Source organism: Drosophila serrata, unplaced genomic scaffold (genome assembly GCF_035046125.1).
Source record: "Drosophila serrata isolate PLE 108 unplaced genomic scaffold, ASM3504612v1 contig_241, whole genome shotgun sequence".
NCBI lineage: Eukaryota > Metazoa > Arthropoda > Insecta > Diptera > Drosophilidae > Drosophila > Drosophila serrata.
Window position 1 is genome coordinate 3,712,547 of NW_028257139.1, and position 20,327 is coordinate 3,732,873.

Below are 20,327 nucleotides of genomic sequence, written 5' to 3' on the forward strand. Positions count from 1 at the left end.
TCCGCAACCCCAGCCACATCCCCATCAGTCTGTCCACTTTTCTGAAGCAGGTCTTTTGGATTTGATCCTGCGATGTGCTTGGACAGAGCCTAGCAAAGGATTTCCCACTGCCCGAGAACTGAAAGCTGAAGGCTGTAGGCAGAAATGCAGTGAACAGTATTTTCTTCCTACAAGATTTATTCCAATTATTATTAGATTCCAGTATTATTTAAATTAATTCAGTGGAAATGTTGGAAACCATTCTAATTTCCTTTCCCCTTAAAGTTAACCTTACACACACGTTCAAGTCAGTGTGTCTGTCTGTCGGAATTAAGGATTCTCTTGAAGTTCATTGTGCCCGGAGATCCTTCAGACGCTTCTGGCTCAGTTGATGCACTGCTCTGGTGTGCATATTGTTGGCTGCTCATGTCCGGGCATGCTTGAAATGCAACATTTCGCAGGAAAGCAGCGGAAAGCCTTTTATATGCCCGGCCAACTTCCGGCCTATAGAAAACTAAACTCTGTTACCGCAGTTGTTGTCCTTGTGGTTGTTATTTTTTTTCCTCCTCTTTCAAGTGCTGGCAGGTGCACAATGGGTGTGCCTGTGCATATGCTATATATTGTTGCATTTTTTCCAAGTTGTTGAGTCAAGCGGCAATAAAGTGTTGCCTACTTGCAGGCGGAGCCCTTAAACTTGGCAAATTACTTTAAGGAGTCTCCCTCTATTACTTTTCTTTAAAAAGAAAACCCCTAAGATAAGCCGAACACGAAAGTAATTCAAGGGTAAGAGAACCAGTAAGAGAACGAACCGAGATGAGACACAGGTTAATGGATTTCTCTTGTGATATTTGACTTGACCCAGACCCAGACCCAGAGCAATTCTGTATTATCCGTAGACATCTCATTTTATTTCCTTCTTTATGCGCGCCGTGAATTTTTCAAGTGAAAAGTTTACATTTATTATCAAGAAACGGCGGGGTTTGGGTCCACCGGAAAGAAGGGGGCGTAGGCTCAACCTGTCCTTCAAGGGACAACAAACAACACATTACGTTTAATTGAATGTTGCGGTTGTGTCGCCAGAGCCGACTCTTTCTTCGTCCTTTTGTCGTGAGCCTTCTTCGTTTTCATGCTTTTATCATTTCTCTATCTCTATCTCACTCTGGGTACACTAGGAAAAATAGTTCGAATTCCGGAATTGCACATGGAAAAGGGTAAAACTATTTAATGCAAAAGTATACAAAGATATCTTGCCAATCTGGAACGTAAAAACATCTTTTGAATTGATTTTAAAATTTAAAACAAAAACGTTTAACAATTTAAAAACAGTCTTTAACTTTTAATTTATTTAAAATATTAAAACATTGCCAACACTGAAAAATTCCATACAATATTTACAACCTTTTCCTTCGAGTGAACATGTGAGTGGGACACGAGTCGCGCAAGAAAAGAACGAGAATTATAATGTAGTGTAAATATTTAATGATGATGTGGCTTTAGATTACGTTGCCGTCACGTGGTTGCTGTTAAACGTGCTCCCCGAGCTCCCTTTGCATCCTTAAACCGGGGGAGAAATCTTGACCTGGACTCTCCTCCCGGCCAATTCAATGAGCTGAAAAAGTCGCTGCCTGCAGGACAAATTTCCTCGCGTAGGCACAGGACAACCGGAGGCGTAATTCCTTGAGCGCTGGCCACTGAACTGCAAAAAGGCGGCCGACTGCTGATATGCATACAAAAAACAAAGGCAAATGGAAATAAACCAGAGATATGCCATTTATATGGTACAATTTAATGGGCGTAAATAAAGAAAAATAACAATACAACTACAAATGAACTCTTATTATTGATGCACGTAAAGTGGGCTTTGCCGCTCTAACAAGAGAATTACATTTAGGAAAAGATAGCTCAAATGTAATCTTCGTCTGGCAGTAAAAAATCATATTAGCTATTTATGTTTATATTTCTCTACAGCTCAGCTTGTCTTATTTATTAAGAATTTTGCATATGTAGTTACATATATATTTATTGTTTAGATTTGACAAACAAATAAGTACTTAATATTATCTCTATTGATTTACCTGGCTTATGGGAATGAATAATTTTCAATATTTTTTCTATACTTATTAAATAATTTAATTAATTATTTTGTTAACCTAATGAAAACTAGCATTTAAATGCTGTCCCTATTAAAATTACTAATTTGTTGGCTAAGCTATGATAATTTGCATGATGAAGCCGCAAAGGTTTACAAACTTTCGTGCCGAAGTTAGCTTGTATTATAGATAATAAAACACTTCATTATAAACAAACTAAACACAACATCATTTTTGTTATGTTCTTTTCTCTGAATATTAATAAATTAAATTTAAAATGCAGCATTCTATTATTGAAATCTGAAAATTGATTCCAAGTTTTGAAAATTACCGCCCTTAGACAATGGCGACCTCTGTCGGCAGTCAGAGGAAGTTGGCCTTCAAAAGTGCTGCCCATCAGTGTCCTAAATGCGCAAAGTTTCATTCTGCTAGCTTGAAAATTAAAGACGGGCAGGTTGAAAGATTGACTAGGCTGTTAAAGCTGATAAAAAAATATATGTTACAAATTACAATATAAGGGAAATTCAATATATTTTTTTGATTTATAATTTTAATTAAAATAAGTTAAAATTGTTGTAAATTTACCGGGCCGTACAGCAACGATTGAAAGTGTGACCAAATCATAAAGAAGGAGAAAGGCAACCATAGTGGATTTTATACAGCGCCCTAAAACAGACACACATATTTCGGTCACACTTCGTTGCTTTTTCACTCAAACGCGTGTGCGTCAGCAAAACTTTCTATTTTAACTAGAACAATATACAATTAAACTAGTTTTTAATAACAAGTAGTAGCATGGGCGGACACAACGACAACCAAAATGGAAACTCCAACGGCCACGATGACGTAAGTAGAAAGAAGTAAATTGAGGTTGAAAATTCGCTATGGTGGGCCCGGGTGTCTCACCGGTCGCCATTTTGAAAATTACGCATGTGTCTCGCTTGGCTATAGTGAGGTTAGGTTTGGAGTCACTGATGAAAATCAATATTTTCTGTTTCCCCGCAGGATTCCATCACCGAGCCGGAGCATATGCGCAAACTGTTTATTGGTGGCCTGGACTACCGCACTACAGACGAGAATCTGAAGGCGCACTTTGAGAAATGGGGCAATATCGTGGATGTGGTGGTTATGAAGGATCCGCGCACAAAGCGTTCTCGCGGTTTCGGCTTCATCACCTACTCTCACTCGAGCATGATTGATGAGGCTCAGAAGTCGCGTCCGCACAAAATTGATGGCCGCGTGGTGGAGCCCAAGAGGGCTGTGCCCCGCCAAGAGATTGACTCGCCCAATGCCGGAGCCACCGTAAAGAAACTGTTTGTGGGAGCTCTTAAGGACGACCATGACGAGCAGAGCATACGCGACTATTTCCAGCACTTTGGAAACATTGTGGACATCAACATCGTGATGGACAAGGAGACAGGCAAGAAGCGCGGGTTCGCCTTCGTGGAGTTCGATGACTACGATCCCGTGGACAAAGTTGTGTGTAAGTAGTGGGATTGGGATTTATTGTAAGTTATGGATACCCTGTGTATACACAGTCCCAGCTCCGCACAGCGATGCTCGATGTGCTCGTGCGGCGTTTGCGACTGTCAGAGTAACCCGGCTTATATTATATCTTTGTTGGCTAGTCACCCCGCATGTATTGCCGATGAAAAGGTATGTGCCACAGTGGCCTCCGCCTAAAACAACCCCTGTACCTTCACACACAGTACTGACAAATTGCGGGGCTTCATTCCCAGGCCCCAGCAGTTTCCCTTAAAATGCTGTGAGATGAATGAAAGCGTCGGCTTACGCTATGTTATGCGAATGTATTTAAAATCCAATTCAGTGTAACACGCAGCCTCGTTACAAAGTCAAAATCAGAACATTTAATCAAGATCCACAGTCCCAGCTCCGCATAGCAATGCTCGATGTGCTCATGCGGCGTTTGTGACTGTAAGATGAAATCCCAGCCAGTATTATATCATTGTTGTTGGTGCTCCTGTTGTGCTCCGACGATGAAAAAGTATATGGCACACTATATTTCTGGATAGGTCAATCGAACACGAACCCTTTTGCTACCTTCACAGTACTGACAAATTGAGAGGCTTGATCCCCATGCCTGGTTAGTTTTCCTTAAAATGCTGTGAGATAAATTAGAGCGTCGGCTTACGCTATGTTATGCGAATGTATAATTAAAATCCAACTCAGTGTAACACGCAGCCTCGTTACAATTCCAAATACAATCCGGTAGTTATGCGAAGTTGCCTTAAGACCAGAAAGAGCGTATTGTATATATATAGATATAAATTTTAACAGATATCTTCAGTTTGAAATCAATTGAAATTACGTTCCACAGTCCCAGCTCCGCATAGCAATGCTCGATGTGCTCATGCGGCGTTTGTGACTGTAAGATGAAATTCCAGCCAGTATTATATCATTGTTGTTGGTGCTGCTCTTGTGCTCCAACGATGAAAAAGTATATGGCACACTATATTTCTGGATAGGTTAATCAGACAATGAAAGGTCTGCTTTCACAGTACTGACAAATTGACGGGCTTGATTCCCATGCCTGGTTAGTTTTCCTTAAAATGCTGTGAGATCAATTAGAGCGTCGGCTTACGCTATGTTATGCGAATGTATAATTAAAAACCAATTCAGTGTAACACGCAGCCTCGTTACAAATGCATATTGAGTAAATTCTATTATGGTCCACAGTCCCAGCTCCGCACAGCAATGCTTGATGTGCTTGTGCGGCGTTTGTGACTGTAAGATGAAATCCCAGCCAGTATTATATCGTTGTTGTTGGTGCTGCTCTTGTGCACCAACGATGAAAGAGTATTTGGCACACTACTATCTCAACGTACGCCTCCGGGGCTAATTAATTTAATTCTGGGCCTAATAATTTAGTTTACTTTTTCCTCTTTTTGCAGTGCAAAAGCAACATCAGCTTAATGGCAAAATGGTTGACGTGAAGAAGGCCTTGCCCAAGCAGAATGACATGCAGGGAGGCGGCGGCGGTGGACGCGGTCAGGGTGGCCGTCCCGGTGGCAATCGTGGCAATATGGGCGGTGGTGGCGGTCAGTATGGCAACCAGAACGGAGGTGGCAATTGGGTAAGTACTGTCAGATGACCTTTCAAATGAAAAGTGATTTTAATACGGTCTCTGGTCACTTGACGTTGCAGAATGGCGGTGGCAATTGGGGAAATAACCGTGGGGGCAACGACAACTGGGGCAACAATAGCTTTGGCGGTGGCGGCGGCGGCTATGGCGGTGGTAACAACAGCTGGGGCAACAACATGGGTCCCTGGGATAATGGCAATGGCGGTGGCAACTTCGGCGGTGGCTCCAACTGGAACGGCGGTGGCAATGACTTTGGTGGCTACCAGCAGAGCTACGGCGGCGGACCGCAGCGTGGCGGTGGAAACTTTAACAACAACCGCATGCAGCCATACCAGGGAGGAGGCGGTAACTACAACAAAGCAGGTAAGTGACAGCAGTAGCAACAGCAAAGAATCTATGAACAGCTCCAAGATAACGAGACACAGTACCCTGACACTTAACTGTTAGAACGTAGATAAAACCTTAACGCTGGCCAACGCTTTTTTAAGCGTATGAAAGATCGTGCCCAAGTACGTCTTGAGGTGCAGCCAAAGTTATAATAGCCAGCCATTAGAATCCACTAGTGTGGACTTAGTGATTAGTAGAAAGAAAGTGGATTTGTTCTAAACGATCCTGATTTTTTTTTAGGCGGTGGCAACCAAGGCAACTATGGCGGCAACAATCAGGGCTTCAATAACAGTGGCAACAACCGCAGATATTGAGACAGAGAGAGAGAGTGATGAGATACCAGACGAGGTGAGACATTACCATAACCACCATAAATTACCTTAGTTAAGGCGAAGGCAGACTACTTAACCAAACACTAATCCAACCCTGTATGACCATTAATTAACCCTTTGTTTGATTTGAAAACATTTTTTGTTAATTTTTTTTATGAACTAGCGCCCTTATCGGCAGTTCCTTTGTAGTAGTTTGTAACAGCATCTCTGGGACTGAAAAGCAAACATGGCTAAGACAGTCCGACCCACCCTACTCAACAACAACAACAACTACAACCCCAATTAAGCCTTACGTATTTAGTTTCTAAACATATTTAGAGAACAAACCTACAACCAACCAACCAATTAAGAATCCCCCTTTTTGCATACCAATTGTTTTTAAATAACGTTTCTCATTTATCGACATTTTATAGGTGATAATGTAAAAGTCGCTCAGTATAAGCCCAAATATCAAAGTCAAGTAAACGATACGCAATTCAATGATCAATAACGAGTATGAACGCACGTTCATAGACATAAGAAGTTTTCCGAGCACCACAAAACCATACCAAACATGACAGAAGAGGGAGTGAATCAGGATCAGTGCAGTGCAGTCGTGGTTCAGACTTGGAGTAGAACAGAGAACAGAGAGGGAGATCAGTACCAAAACCAAGCCAGACCAGACCAGACCATACCAGTGCAGTCCAGTACAGTACAGAGCAGTGTGTGTGTGTGAGATAAGCAGACTACTAACAGATCGTTCAGAGACAGAGAGAGATCTCAGATCGCACACAGCTAGCAGCGAGCAGCAAGCAAGCAGTACACGTACACAGCAACAGCAGCTGGCCAGGATTCCATTCGATTTGTGTTTGCACATGGTGATTGATTGTTAAGGCGCATCGAAACTCTATATCCAGTATCCATAGAATTGTTAATTTAATTTCACATGATTGTAGCAACCGAGCAACTTAAGTAACATTGTAATTTGCGATAAAGCCCAAAAGCTAAACATTTGTATTTCCACACCAACCACCCCAAGCCATAAATGAATCAGTTGTATGTAAAATTTCAAAGCGGCAGCCGAGAGACAAGTTTAATTTGATTGTAGAAAGCAGCTCCAGTCCGGAGGCCGCTGGTAATTTTCTGATAATCAATGCGCAGAACCACACAATTTATATAAAAAAAGAAACATGTATTACTTATTACGACTTTCAACTAGAATAAGTTCTCATAATTTTAAATCGAGTAGAGCGTTGCGGCCATTTTCAGCTGCCGCACGCTGCCCTAGACTTAATATTTACAATTCAAGTTCCAAGCGAACCTTGACCGTGTGTGTGGAGTTACTTACTTCCGACACGGAACTAACTTCTTATACCCGCTGTCTTAGATTTAACGAAACACCACTTAATGTAATCTTTACCTTTTAGCAATCAGTCTGTACACGCAGTTGTCTGAGGTCAGTCAGCGTAATTATATATATTTAACAAAATTTACATTTTAATGTAGCGAAAAATACAAGATTCAAAACATACACAACCCGAGTGTTGTTGCTATCAATTTGATCCCAAAATCTATGTAGTCACAGCCCTGTAGTTTTGTAATTGTAGCAGCAGCATCAACAAAAGCAGAAGCAGGAGGAGCGATCAGGCAAAAGGATTAAAGGAGGCAAGTAGCGAGGCAAGTAGCCAGCAGCCAGCAAGTAGGACGTAGTCCAAAAGCCAGCCAAAAGCAATTGTGTTTTGTTCCCATCGTAGCAATTATTATGGGCGGGACTATCTTGTTACTCCCTTTTAAAACCGGTCAACAGGTTTTGTTTCCCCCCGATTATTTGAATTTAATTGAATTGCCCAACACCAACCTGTACGCCCCTATCACATTTACCACAAACGTATATATTATTGTAATTTCCGTTGCAAGTCGGCTGTGAAAAGTATGCGATGCGATGAGAGAGAGAGAGTAGCTACTACTTACGCAGCCACGGACCTCAGCTCCGCACTTGCAACACACAGCACCTGGCCGGTGGGACTCGACGGTTCTTCGGTCCAGTCCTCCAGTCTCTCTGAAGGGGGTAAGTAGAGCACACAACTTTGGCCATTGTTGTCATTTCCAGGTGGTGATCAACGCGCGTTCACGGAGCCCCGAAGTGCAGCGGTTATCGGTTACCCACCAAAACCGTTAAAATATACACCTAACTTTTTTCTTTATTTATTTTAACTTGATTTTCTTTACCGATTTTAATAAAAAGAATGAAGAGAAATTTAAAAACGTTTATGAACTGGGTTTTGGGTCTTTGTTTTAAAATTCAAAAGGCGCGCCAGTGTGTACACACAAGCCCGGCACTTGTTTCCATATTCCGTTGTGTAGGTGGAGCTAGTGGAATTATGGAATTTAAACTAGCGCGGGATCTTTAAAATATATTTATTTAAAGAACACAATTACTATAAAAAATATAAACATTTAGAATATTTAGTTAACTTGATATACATATGTTAAAAAAAAATGTATTTTAAATAATGTACAATAATCATTTCTTGTTAATTATTAAGGATATTTATGGGGATATGGAATTTATTACTTTTTTCAACATAAGCCCGCAAAATAAGAAATATTTGCTTTTTTAAACTCGATCGGTCAATATATGATTGTTTTATTTTTTTCGAAAATTAACCTGAACTAAGTTCAAAAATAGTTTGTTTCAAATCGGAAGATTTTCCGTGTGAATTTTTATTGAGTTTACATCCTTTTTAAATTAATTTTTACAATTTTAACGATGTAGCGCCTTACAAAATTTTGAAAAATGGATATAATTTATATTTATAGCGGGTAGGTCTAGAAGGACTTGGCTTTTAATGCTGATAAGAATATATATAATTTAAAGGGTCGAAAATGAATCCTTAATGCGTTGTAGGCTTTAGACTAAAATTAAAATACCCTGTCTAAAGTTCTATATAACCTTAGTATGTAATATATCACTATCATAATGTTGGCTTAGTAAAATCAGTTCCAACAGAGCGTAATTAATATTTGTGGTCTTCTTGTACGTGTCTAATAATTTGAATCCCTTAATATAGTAATTGTATACTTTTCACCTTGCTAAGAAACAAAAAATTAAAATAATTGGAAAATTCTACTAACTGCTGGTGGTCAAGGCAAGTCTACAGAACTCAGGTTTGTCTTCTAACGACGCTCGACCGTGGTCGAGGATGCCTAAGAATATGGCCTCCGTGGTCTAACCCCAACCTTAGTAGGTCAGCTTACCTGGTTCATTGATAAACGAAGCATTCCAACCCACGGCCCAGTTTTTGGGTTTGGGTTACGTCGGTGGTGCTGCGCAAAAAGGTCAGTACATCGAGGGCAGAGCTCAGCGGAAAAGAACTGCCGAGATCAGCGGAATCCGACGGCAGCCGGGGGAGTTTATTTATACTGGGGTCGTCGTAGTGCTCCGGCCAGTATTGGAGCCAGCGAGCAACTGGCAGGTCTCCGGTCTTTCCCATCCGAATCTCAAACTCTGGACTAAAGCTTACAAAATGTGGTATCTGCGCGTGGCTGTGGTGCTGCTGGGACTGGCGGTGGTGTGCCGTGCTGACACCCTGGTCCAGCTGAATGTGAATCGTCCCTACAACGATGTGAACGAGAAGTTTGTTAGTTTTGCCGTTCGTCCAGAGGATCTGTACGATGCCCTGGATGGAAAGAATCGCAAAGCCGTGACCAATTTGGCCAATCTGCTGGGGGATGCACACATTAAGTTCATTGGCGATTTCTACTTTGCCAGCAATGCACCGACAAGACTGCGGAATCCCACAAAGATTATCTGGAAGGGCTTCAATCGCTGGACGCGGTAAGTCAAGGAATTCCGGTTCTTCTACCCTGCATCCCTTCTCATCTAAAGTTTCCTTCTCAAAGTGCCGTCAACTGGACCATGATCATCCCGGTGCCATATGCCCCCGACGAGTGGGACTCAATGCATACGCTGAAGATTCTGAATACCTCCTACATGGTGGGCATCACCGACTGCATCTGGCAGCTGGGCACAGACTTTGGCACCTCGAGGGCCAAGGATTATGTACAGGAGCTGCGCACCCTTAAACTGATGACGGATACCTTCAAGCCATATGTGGACGACTGGCGGCTAATGGGAGCCGATATTTCGGCTGGTAGCAGTGCGGATGAAACAAAGAGATATGTGGATATATCCAAGGATCTGAATACAGCCTTTGGCTGGACGCAGTATGTGCTTTTAGGGATACTTCCCATAATAGAAGACTTTCTTTAACTTCTAATTATTTGCCAGGCCTGTCAACATGCTGCCCAAGTCTAGTCTGGGCAGTTACCTATACGACAGCGACCCCGCTCTGCGAGTCCTGCAGCAGCAGGCTGTGCCCCTGTGGCTGTCTTTGCCTGAAGAGCGATCCTCGCAACGACTGGTGGGCGACGAGACCACGGATGCCCTGCGCTGGGCCCAGACCCTGGGAGATGCGGCCAGCAGTGGCTTTGATGTGCTCTTCAAGCGGATGACCCTGGAGGACTTTGAGCGCCCCAACTTCAGTATGTATGTGACGGCCGTATTTAAGAAGGTTATGGGCTCAAGGGTGTTCCCCGCACGTCCTCTCAATGTCTTCGCTCCGAGCAATAAACTATACACACACTGTGCCAATGCCGTATCCGGTGGCCTGGCCTTTATGGTGGTCAACACGGAGGAGCAACCCACCACGATTACGGTGCGAAGTGCCAGTAGCCTGAGCAGCAGCGAGATCTGGCAGTTTGTGCTTACCGGGCTGGACCAGAGGGTGCAGTTAAACAATGTCCGATTGCATGTCAACTCCACACTGCCGCCCTTGATCAAGGCCCATGATGCGAGCAAGCCACTCCAGTTAATCACTCCCAGCATGTCGGTGGGCTTCTGGGTTCTGCCAGACGTTAATCTGGAGCACTGCCAGTTCACGGAGGTTGAGGCGGGCGAGTCGAGCGGTGAATCCTCCACGGATAAGCGGCGTTCCCGCTACAGTTCTGCGGATCGTTTACTTCAGCGTCTGATCGAGGAGACAGCCGTGGCTAGGGGATCGGTTCAGAGTTCGATCAACCGGAATCGACGCTTTGTTCCGGATAAGGAGGAGAGCCTGGATGCACTCCTAGAGCGTCTGCTTCAGCACTTCAAGGAAGCAAATGCCTCAAAGAGGGAAACGGAGGATGGCAAGTCTCAATCGGTGAAGCCCCATGAAGCAATGGCCTGGTTGCATCATGTCCTCAAGGAAACCAGCGACATGAGCCAGAAGCGAGCCAGGCGAGACACTTCCAGCTACTCTGGCCCCTTCTTCTACAACCGAAATGGCAAGAAAACAGCTTTGACCAAGAAGATCACGGAGATACGTAAACCGGAAAGGAAGAGCAAGCCCCTGTTTGATTTTGACGAGTTCGATGAGGAAAAGTTCTTTAAGCGACTGGGAGAACAGCCAGAAGAGCCACCCACCTATACCCGCCTCCCAGAGGGTGATGTCCACCTGAAGCATATAGAGAGTGTGGATGGCGAAGACACTGAGCAGGAAGCTGAGCCCGTAGTGCCTAAGAAGCGTAAGTCCAAGGCCAAGAGTCAGCTGAAGATTATTCAAATGCCAGCGCAAAGGGATGACGAACAGGAGCCGGAACAGGAACAGGAGCCAAGTGAGGGTCGTGGCAAGCTGCGTCTTTTGCCCACAGAGTTCTTCGAGGCGCTGCCTGCTCCAAGGCCGAACAAGAGATTGAATCTAGGAGCCACCTTAAACTCCCTGCTCTTTCCTGAACCCTTTTCCAACAAGGCTACCATGGCGAAGAGTGGTCCAGCCAAATCGAAACCCATGGAAGAGGCCGAAGAGGATGTGGAACCCGTGCCAACTGCCAGAAGGCGTCACTCTAAACTAGGTCATGTGGCCAATGATTTTCTGCAGGCACAAAAGGAGTTGGGCAAGCACTTCCTCAGCCACATCAGCGAGCATGAGCACGAGTTCTCCCTGGGTGATGAAGCTATCCGAGAGGCATCTTTGGATTCTAGCAATTCGGCAAAAACAACACCCGGCTTGAACATATTTGGAGCCAAGGAAGGAACCTCTTCTTTGCCGAAAAAATTACCAGAGAAGCCAGCCGATGAGGGGATCACCTCTTGGTGGGATCTGCCAGCAATGAGAAGACGTCGAGCTGTTCCCCTGACCAATTCATTGGAGCAAATGCGATCGAATGCGATCGATAAGGCAGATGGCGATGAAATGCTGCCTCTGGGAAGGTACTCCTTCTACGAGTACAAAGTGGATGGTGCTGAACAGAAGGACTCAACCCAGCAGAAGGAAGAAACAGAGTCCAAGATTATGAAGATTAGCAGGAACACACCGACCACAAACAAGGATCACACTATTACGTCTCTATCTAAAAGCCTTGTAAGCACCGTTAAAACCAAGGTCTCTCGCTTCATCAACATCATCTCCAGCCACATGAACGAGTGGTATAACACCTTAACCAAGCACCTGGACACGAACATGGAATACCAAAAAACCCGCCTGCAAAACACCATCGAAAAGTAGGAATATTTTCAAATAAAACCTTATCGAAATTACAAGAATCTATTGTAAATATGTGTTTATGTACAATAAAATATTGATTGCATTTAAAAGTATCTTATTTGTGTGATAATTCTCGGGGAATTATCTCTCTCAAATGAAAAACGCAGGACATAGGCAACAAACTAGATCGGCTTAGAATAAGCTTTTGCTAGAATGTTAAGCTTAATATATTGTACTAATTATATATGCTTATAAAAGAAAATAAATTTAAAAAATGTGTCTTTCCACTAGACACGGATAGATCGATTCAGCTGTTCATTCCGATCAAGAATATATATGATTTATAGGGTCGGAAATGATTCCTTCGATGTGTTATAAGCTTCTGATGAACACTAATACACTGCAAAAAGGTATAAAAACAGACAATTTTTTTAAATAATCGGTGTTTTTCGAACATCATAATTAAGCAAAAAATGCATTAAATACAAATAGGAAAGCTGTTCTGTGCTAATTTTTATAGCGCTAACAAATCTGCATACTGCGTTTGTTGATGCTGTTAAAAGCTTCTGATTAAAATTATAATTGTCAGAAAAAAGGTATAAAAACCTGCAATTTTTTTAAATAATCAGTGTTTTTCAAAAATCATAATTAAGTCAAAAATGCATCAATTTCAATTCGGAGAGCTGTGCTGTGTTATTTTTGAAAGCGCTAACAAATCTGCATACCACGTTTTGAAATTTAAAACATTCAGTTTTTAGTCGAATTTTTCGAATTTTAACGATGTAACGCCTTATCATTTTTACAATTTTCGAAAAAAATGCAAAAATGTGTTTGTCCACTAGACACGGATAGATCGATTCAGCTGTTCATTCCGATCAAGAATATATATGATTTATAGGGTCGGAAATGATTCCTTCAATGTGTTATAAGCTTCTGATTAATACTAATACACTGCAAAAAGGTATAAAAAAATACAATTTTTTTTAATAATCGGTGCTTTTCGAACATCATAATTAAGCCAAAAATGCATTAAATTCAAATCGGAAAGCTTTTCTGTGCTAGTTTTTATAGCGCTCACAAATCTGCATACTGCGTTTGTTGATGCTGTTAAAAGCTTCTGATTAAAAGTATAATTGTCAGAAAAAAGGTATAAAAACCTGCAATTTTTTTAAATAATCAGTATTTTTCAAACATCATAATTAAGCCAAAAATGCATCAATTTCAATTCGGAAAGCTGTTCTGTGTTATTTTTGAAAGCGCTAACAAATCTGCATACCACGTTTTGAAATTTAAAACATTCAGTTTTTAGTCGAATTTTTCGAATTTCATCATTTTACAATTTATCATTTTTACAATTTTCGAAAAAAATGCAAAAATGTGTTTGTCCACCAGACACGGATAGATCGATTCAGCTGTTCATTCCGATCAAGAATATATATGATTTATAGGGTCGGAAATGATTCCTTCAATGTGTTATAAGCTTCTGATTAATACTAATACACTGCAAAAAGGTATAAAAAAATACAATTTTTTTTAATAATCGGTGCTTTTCGAACATCATAATTAAGCCAAAAATGCATTAAATTCAAATCGGAAAGCTTTTCTGTGCTAGTTTTTATAGCGCTCACAAATCTGCATACTGCGTTTGTTGATGCTGTTAAAAGCTTCTGATTAAAATTATAATTGTCAGAAAAAAGGTATAAAAACCTGCAATTTTTTTAAATAATCAGTGTTTTTCAAACATCATAATTAAGTCAAAAATGCATCAAATTCATTTCGGAACGCTGTTCTGTGTTATTTTTGAAAGCGCTAACAAATCTGCATACCAAGTTTTGAAAATTAAAACATTCAGTTTTTAGTCGAATTTTGCGAATTTTAACGATGTAACCCCTTATCATTTTTACAATTTTCGAAAAAAATGCAAAAATGTGTTTGTCCACTAGACACGGATAGATCGATTCAGCTGTTCATTCCGATCAAGAATATATATGATTTATAGGGTCGGAAATGATTCCTTCGATGTGTTATAAGCTTCTGATTATTACTAATACACTGCAAAAAGGTATAAAAACAGACAATTTTTTTAAATAATCGGTGTTTTTCGAACATCAAAATTGGGCAAAAAATGCATTAAATTCAATTCAGAAAACTGTTCTGTGCTAGTCTTTAAAGCGCTAACAAATCTGCATACTGCGTTTGTTGATGCTGTTAAAAGCTTCTGATTAAAAGTATAATTGTCAGAAAAAAGGTATAAAAACCTGCAATTTTTTTATATAATCAGTATTTTTCAAACAACATAATTAAGTCAAAAATGCATCAATTTCAATTCGGAAAGCTGTTCTGTGTTATTTTTGAAAGCGCTAACAAATCTGCTTACCACGTTTTGAAATTTAAAACATTCAGTTTTTAGTCGAATTTTGCGAATTTTAACGATGTAACCCCTTATCATTTTTACAATTTTCGAAAAAAATGCAAAAATGTGTTTGTCCACTAGACACGGATAGATCGATTCAGCTGTTCATTCCGATCAAGAATATATATGATTTATAGGGTCGGAAAGATCCTTCAATGTGTTATAAGCTTCTGATTAATACTAATACACTGCAAAAAGGTATAAAAACAGACAATATTTTTAAATAATCGGTGTTTTTCGAACATCAAAATTAGGCCAAAAATGCATTAAATTCAATTCGGAAAACTGTTCTGTGCTAGTTTTTATAGCGCTAACAAATCTGCATCCTGCGTTTGTTGATGCTGTTAAAAGCTTCTGATTAAAATTATAATTGTCAGAAAAAAGGTATAAAAACCTGCAATTTTTTTAAATAATCAGTATTTTTCAAACATGATAATTAAGCCAAAAGTGCATCAATTTCAATTCGGAAAGCTGTTCTGTGTAATTTTTGAAAGCGCTAACAAATCTGTATACCACGTTTTGAAATTTAAAACATTCAGTTTTTGGTCAAATTTTGCGAATTTTAAGGATGTAACCCCTTATCATTTTTACAATTTTCGAAAAAAATGCAAAAATGTGTTTGTCCACTAGACACGGATAGATCGATTCAGCTGTTCATTCCGATCAAGAATATATATGATTTATAGGGTCGGAAATGATTCCTTCGATGTGTTATAAGCTTCTGATTATTACTAATACACTGCAAAAAGGTATAAAAACATACAATTTTTTTTAATAATCGGTGCTTTTTGAACATCATAATTAAGCCAAAAGTGCATTAAATTCAAATCGGAAAGCTTTTCTGTGCTAGTTTTTATAGCGCTCACAAATCTGCATACTGCGTTTGTTGATGCTGTTAAAAGCTTCTGATTAAAATTATAATTGTCAGAAAAAAGGTATAAAAACCTGCAATTTTTTTAAATAATCAGTATTTTTCAAACATGATAATTAAGCCAAAAATGCATCAATTTCAATTCGGAAAGCTGTTCTGTGTTATTTTTTACAGCGCTAACAAATCTGCATACCACGTTTTGAAATTTAAAACATTTAGTTTTTGGTCGAATTTTGCGAATTTTAACGATGTAACCCCTTATCATTTTTACAATTTTCGAAAAAAATTCAAAAATGTGTTTGTCCACTAGACACGGATAGATCGATTCAGCAGTTCATTCCGATCAATAATATAGATGATTTATAGGGTCGGAAATGATTCCTTCAATGTGTTATAAGCTTCTGATTAATACTAATACACTGCAAAAAGGTATAAAAACAGACAATTTTTTTAAATAATCGTTGTTTTTCGAACATCAAAATTGGGCAAAAAATGCATTAAATTCAATTCGGAAAACTGTTCTGTGTTAGTCTTTAAAGCGCTAACAAATCTGCATACTGCGTTTGTTGATGCTGTTAAAAGCTTCTGATTAAAAGTATAATTGTCAGAAAAAAGGTATAAAAACCTGCAATTTTTTTATATAATCAGTATTTTTCAAACAACATAATTAAGTCAAAAATGCATCAATTTCAATTCGGAAAGCTGTTCTGTGTTATTTTTGAAAGCGCTAACAAATCTGCATACCACGTTTTGAAATTTAAAACATTCAGTTTTTAGTCGAATTTTGCGAATTTTAACGATGTAACCCCTTATCATTTTTACAATTTTCGAAAAAAATGCAAAAATGTGTTTGTCCACTAGACACGGATAGATCGATTCAGCAGTTCATTCCGATCAATAATATAGATGATTTATAGGGTCGGAAATGATTCCTTCAATGTGTTATAAGCTTCTGATTAATACTAATACACTGCAAAAAGGTATAAAAACAGACAATTTTTTAAATAATCGTTGTTTTTCGAACATCAAAATTGGGCAAAAAATGCATTAAATTCAATTCGGAAAACTGTTCTGTGTTAGTCTTTAAAGCGCTAACAAATCTGCATACTGCGTTTGTTGATGCTGTTAAAAGCTTCTGATTAAAATTATAATTGTCAGAAAAAAGGTATAAAAACCTGCAATTTTTTTAAATAATCAGTATTTTTCAAACATGATAATTAAGCCAAAAATGCATCAATTTCAATTCGGAAAGCTGTTCTGTGTTATTTTTGAAAGCGCTAACAAATCTGCATACCACGTTTTGAAATTTGAAACATTCAGTTTTTGGTCGAATTTTGCGAATTTTAACGATGTAACCCCTTATCATTTTTACAATTTTCGAAAAAAATGCAAAAATGTGTTTGTCCACTAGACACGGATAGATCGATTCAGCTGTTCATTCCGATCAAGAATATATATGATTTATAGGGTCGGAAATGATTCCTTCGATGTGTTATAAGCTTCTGATTATTACTAATACACTGCAAAAAGGTATAAAAACATACAATTTTTTTTAATAATCGGTGCTTTTTGAACATCATAATTAAGCCAAAAATGCATTAAATTCAAATCGGAAAGCTTTTCTGTGCTAGTTTTTATAGCGCTCACAAATCTGCATACTGCGTTTGTTGATGCTGTTAAAAGCTTCTGATTAAAATTATAATTGTCAGAAAAAAGGTATAAAAACCTGCAATTTTTTTAAATAATCAGTATTTTTCAAACATGATAATTAAGCCAAAAATGCATCAATTTCAATTCGGAAAGCTGTTCTGTGTTATTTTTTACAGCGCTAACAAATCTGCATACCACGTTTTGAAATTTAAAACATTCAGTTTTTGGTCGAATTTTGCGAATTTTAACGATGTAACCCCTTATCATTTTTACAATTTTCGAAAAAAATGCAAAAATGTGTTTGTCCACTAGACACGGATAGATCGATTCAGCAGTTCATTCCGATCAATAATATAGATGATTTATAGGGTCGGAAATGATTCCTTCAATGTGTTATAAGCTTCTGATTAATACTAATACACTGCAAAAAGGTATAAAAACAGACAATTGTTTTAAATAATCGGTGTTTTTCGAACATCAAAGTTGGGCAAAAAATGCATTAAATTCAATTCGGAAAACTGTTCTGTGCTAGTCTTTAAAGCGCTAACAAATCTGCATACTGCGTTTGTTGATGCTGTTAAAAGCTTCTGATTAAAATTATAATTGTCAGAAAAAAGGTATAAAAACCTGCAATTTTTTTAAATAATCAGTATTTTTCAAACATGATAATTAAGCCAAAAATGCATCAATTTCAATTCGGAAAGCTGTTCTGTGTTATTTTTGAAAGCGCTAACAAATCTGCATACCACGTTTTGAAATTTGAAACATTCAGTTTTTGGTCGAATTTTGCGAATTTTAACGATGTAACCCCTTATCATTTTTACAATTTTCGAAAAAAATGCAAAAATGTGTTTGTCCACTAGACACGGATAGATCGATTCAGCTGTTCATTCCGATCAAGAATATATATGATTTATAGGGTCGGAAATGATTCCTTCGATGTGTTATAAGCTTCTGATTATTACTAATACACTGCAAAAAGGTATAAAAACATACAATTTTTTTTAATAATCGGTGCTTTTTGAACATCATAATTAAGCCAAAAATGCATTAAATTCAAATCGGAAAGCTTTTCTGTGCTAGTTTTTATAGCGCTCACAAATCTGCATACTGCGTTTGTTGATGCTGTTAAAAGCTTCTGATTAAAATTATAATTGTCAGAAAAAAGGTATAAAAACCTGCAATTTTTTTAAATAATCAGTATTTTTCAAACATGATAATTAAGCCAAAAATGCATCAATTTCAATTCGGAAAGCTGTTCTGTGTTATTTTTTACAGCGCTAACAAATCTGCATACCACGTTTTGAAATTTAAAACATTCACTTTTTAGTCGAATTTTGCGAATTTTAACGATGTAACCCCTTATCATTTTTACAATTTTCGAAAAAAATGCAAAAATGTTTTTGTCCATTAGACACGGATAGATCGATTCAGCTGTTCATTCCGATCAAGAATATATATGATTTATAGGGTCGGAAAGATTCCTTCAATGTGCTATAAGCTTCTGATTAATACTAATACACTGCAAAAAGGTATAAAAACAGACAATATTTTTAAATAATCGGTGTTTTTCGAACATCAAAATTAGGCCAAAAATGCATTAAATTCAATTCGGAAAACTGTTCTGTGCTAGTTTTTATAGCGCTAACAAATCTGCATCCTGCGTTTGTTGATGCTGTTAAAAGCTTCTGATTAAAATTATAATTGTCAGAAAAAAGGTATAAAAACCTGCAATTTTTTTAAATAATCAGTATTTTTCAAACATGATAATTAAGCCAAAAGTGCATCAATTTCAATTCGGAAAGCTGTTCTGTGTTATTTTTGAAAGCGCTAACAAATCTGTATACCACGTTTTGAAATTTAAAACATTCAGTTTTTGGTCAAATTTTGCGAATTTTAAGGATGTAACCCCTTATCATTTTTACAATTTTCGAAAAAAATGCAAAAATGTGTTTGTCCACTAGACACGGATAGATCGATTCAGCTGTTCATTCCGATCAAGAATATATATGATTTATAGGGTCGGAAATGATTCCTTCGATGTGTTATAAGCTTCTGATTATTACTAATACACTGCAAAAAGGTATAAAAACATACAATTTTTTTTAATAATCGGTGCTTTTTGAACATCATAATTAAGCCAAAAATGCATTAAATTCAAATCGGAAAGCTTTTCTGTGCTAGTTTTTATAGCGCTCACAAATCTGCATACTGCGTTTGTTGATGCTGTTAAAAGCTTCTGATTAAAATTATAATTGTCAGAAAAAAGGTATAAAAACCTGCAATTTTTTTAAATAATCAGTATTTTTCAAACATGATAATTAAGCCAAAAATGCATCAATTTCAATTCGGAAAGCTGTTCTGTGTTATTTTTTACAGCGCTAACAAATCTGCATACCACGTTTTGAAATTTAAAACATTCACTTTTTAGTCGAATTTTGCGAATTTTAACGATGTAACCCCTTATCATTTTTACAATTTTCGAAAAAAATGCAAAAATGTGTTTGTCCACTAGACACGGATAGATCGATTCAGCTGTTCATTCCGATCAAGAATATATATGATTTATAGGGTCGGAAAGATTCCTTCAATGTGTTATAAGCTTCTGATTAATACTAATACACTGCAAAAAGGTATAAAAACATACATTTTTTTTTAATAATCGGTGCTTTTTGAACATCATAATTAAGCCAAAAATGCATTAAATTCAAATCGGAAAGCTTTTCTGTGCTAGTTTTTATAGCGCTAACAAATCTGCATCCTGCGTTTGTTGATGCTGTTAAAAGCTTCTGATTAAAATTATAATTGTCAGAAAAAAGGTATAAAAACCTGCAATTTTTTTAAATAATCAGTATTTTTCAAACATGATAATTAAGCCAAAAATGCATTAATTTCAATTCGGAAAGCTGTTCTGTGTTATTTTTGAAAGCGCTAACAAATCTGTATACCACGTTTTGAAATTAAAAACATTCAGTTTTTGGTCAAATTTTGCGAAT

At 38.2% G+C, this 20,327-nt stretch overlaps 2 protein-coding genes across 4 annotated transcripts; both read left to right on the forward strand.

Moving 5' to 3' along the window:
- Positions 1-2,694: 2,694 nt before the first annotated feature.
- On the forward strand, positions 2,695-8,127 carry Hrb98DE (Heterogeneous nuclear ribonucleoprotein at 98DE). 3 transcript variants are annotated; one of them, XM_020958088.2, is made up of 6 exons: positions 2,695-2,915; positions 3,075-3,552; positions 4,982-5,163; positions 5,235-5,535; positions 5,800-5,907; positions 6,305-7,401. In XM_020958088.2, exons 1-5 carry the CDS (start codon positions 2,865-2,867, stop codon positions 5,871-5,873), a joined length of 1,086 nt encoding a protein of 361 aa, XP_020813747.2. In that variant the 5' UTR covers positions 2,695-2,864; the 3' UTR covers positions 5,874-5,907; positions 6,305-7,401. The 3 variants fall into 3 exon arrangements, 2 of the variants coding, with proteins under 2 accessions (XP_020813747.2, XP_020813746.2); XR_015271450.1 differs by lacking the exon at positions 6,305-7,401 and adding an exon at positions 7,788-8,127 and having other exon boundaries at positions 4,982-5,535; XM_020958087.2 differs by lacking the exon at positions 5,800-5,907.
- A 317-nt stretch (positions 8,128-8,444) lies between these two features.
- On the forward strand, positions 8,445-12,510 carry LOC110188313 (uncharacterized). The gene is made up of 3 exons (XM_020958021.2): positions 8,445-9,708; positions 9,774-10,097; positions 10,162-12,510. The coding sequence occupies exons 1-3, from the start codon at positions 9,398-9,400 to the stop codon at positions 12,416-12,418; spliced, it is 2,892 nt and encodes a 963-aa protein (XP_020813680.2). The 5' UTR covers positions 8,445-9,397; the 3' UTR covers positions 12,419-12,510.
- The last annotated feature ends 7,817 nt before the right edge of the window (positions 12,511-20,327 follow it).

Excerpts from the sequence above, each read along its gene's own strand:
- Hrb98DE (XM_020958087.2), top strand. The coding sequence starts at position 2,865 with ATGGGCGGACACAACGACAACCAAAATGGAAACTCCAACGGCCACGAT. Across the intron at positions 5,164-5,234 it reads AGAACGGAGGTGGCAATTGG|AATGGCGGTGGCAATTGGGG; the intron begins GTAAGTACTGTC and ends TTGACGTTGCAG. Across the intron at positions 5,536-6,304 it reads CGGTAACTACAACAAAGCAG|GTGATAATGTAAAAGTCGCT; the intron begins GTAAGTGACAGC and ends GACATTTTATAG.
- LOC110188313 (XM_020958021.2), top strand. The coding sequence starts at position 9,398 with ATGTGGTATCTGCGCGTGGCTGTGGTGCTGCTGGGACTGGCGGTGGTG. Across the intron at positions 9,709-9,773 it reads GGCTTCAATCGCTGGACGCG|TGCCGTCAACTGGACCATGA; the intron begins GTAAGTCAAGGA and ends TCCTTCTCAAAG. Across the intron at positions 10,098-10,161 it reads ACAGCCTTTGGCTGGACGCA|GCCTGTCAACATGCTGCCCA; the intron begins GTATGTGCTTTT and ends ATTATTTGCCAG.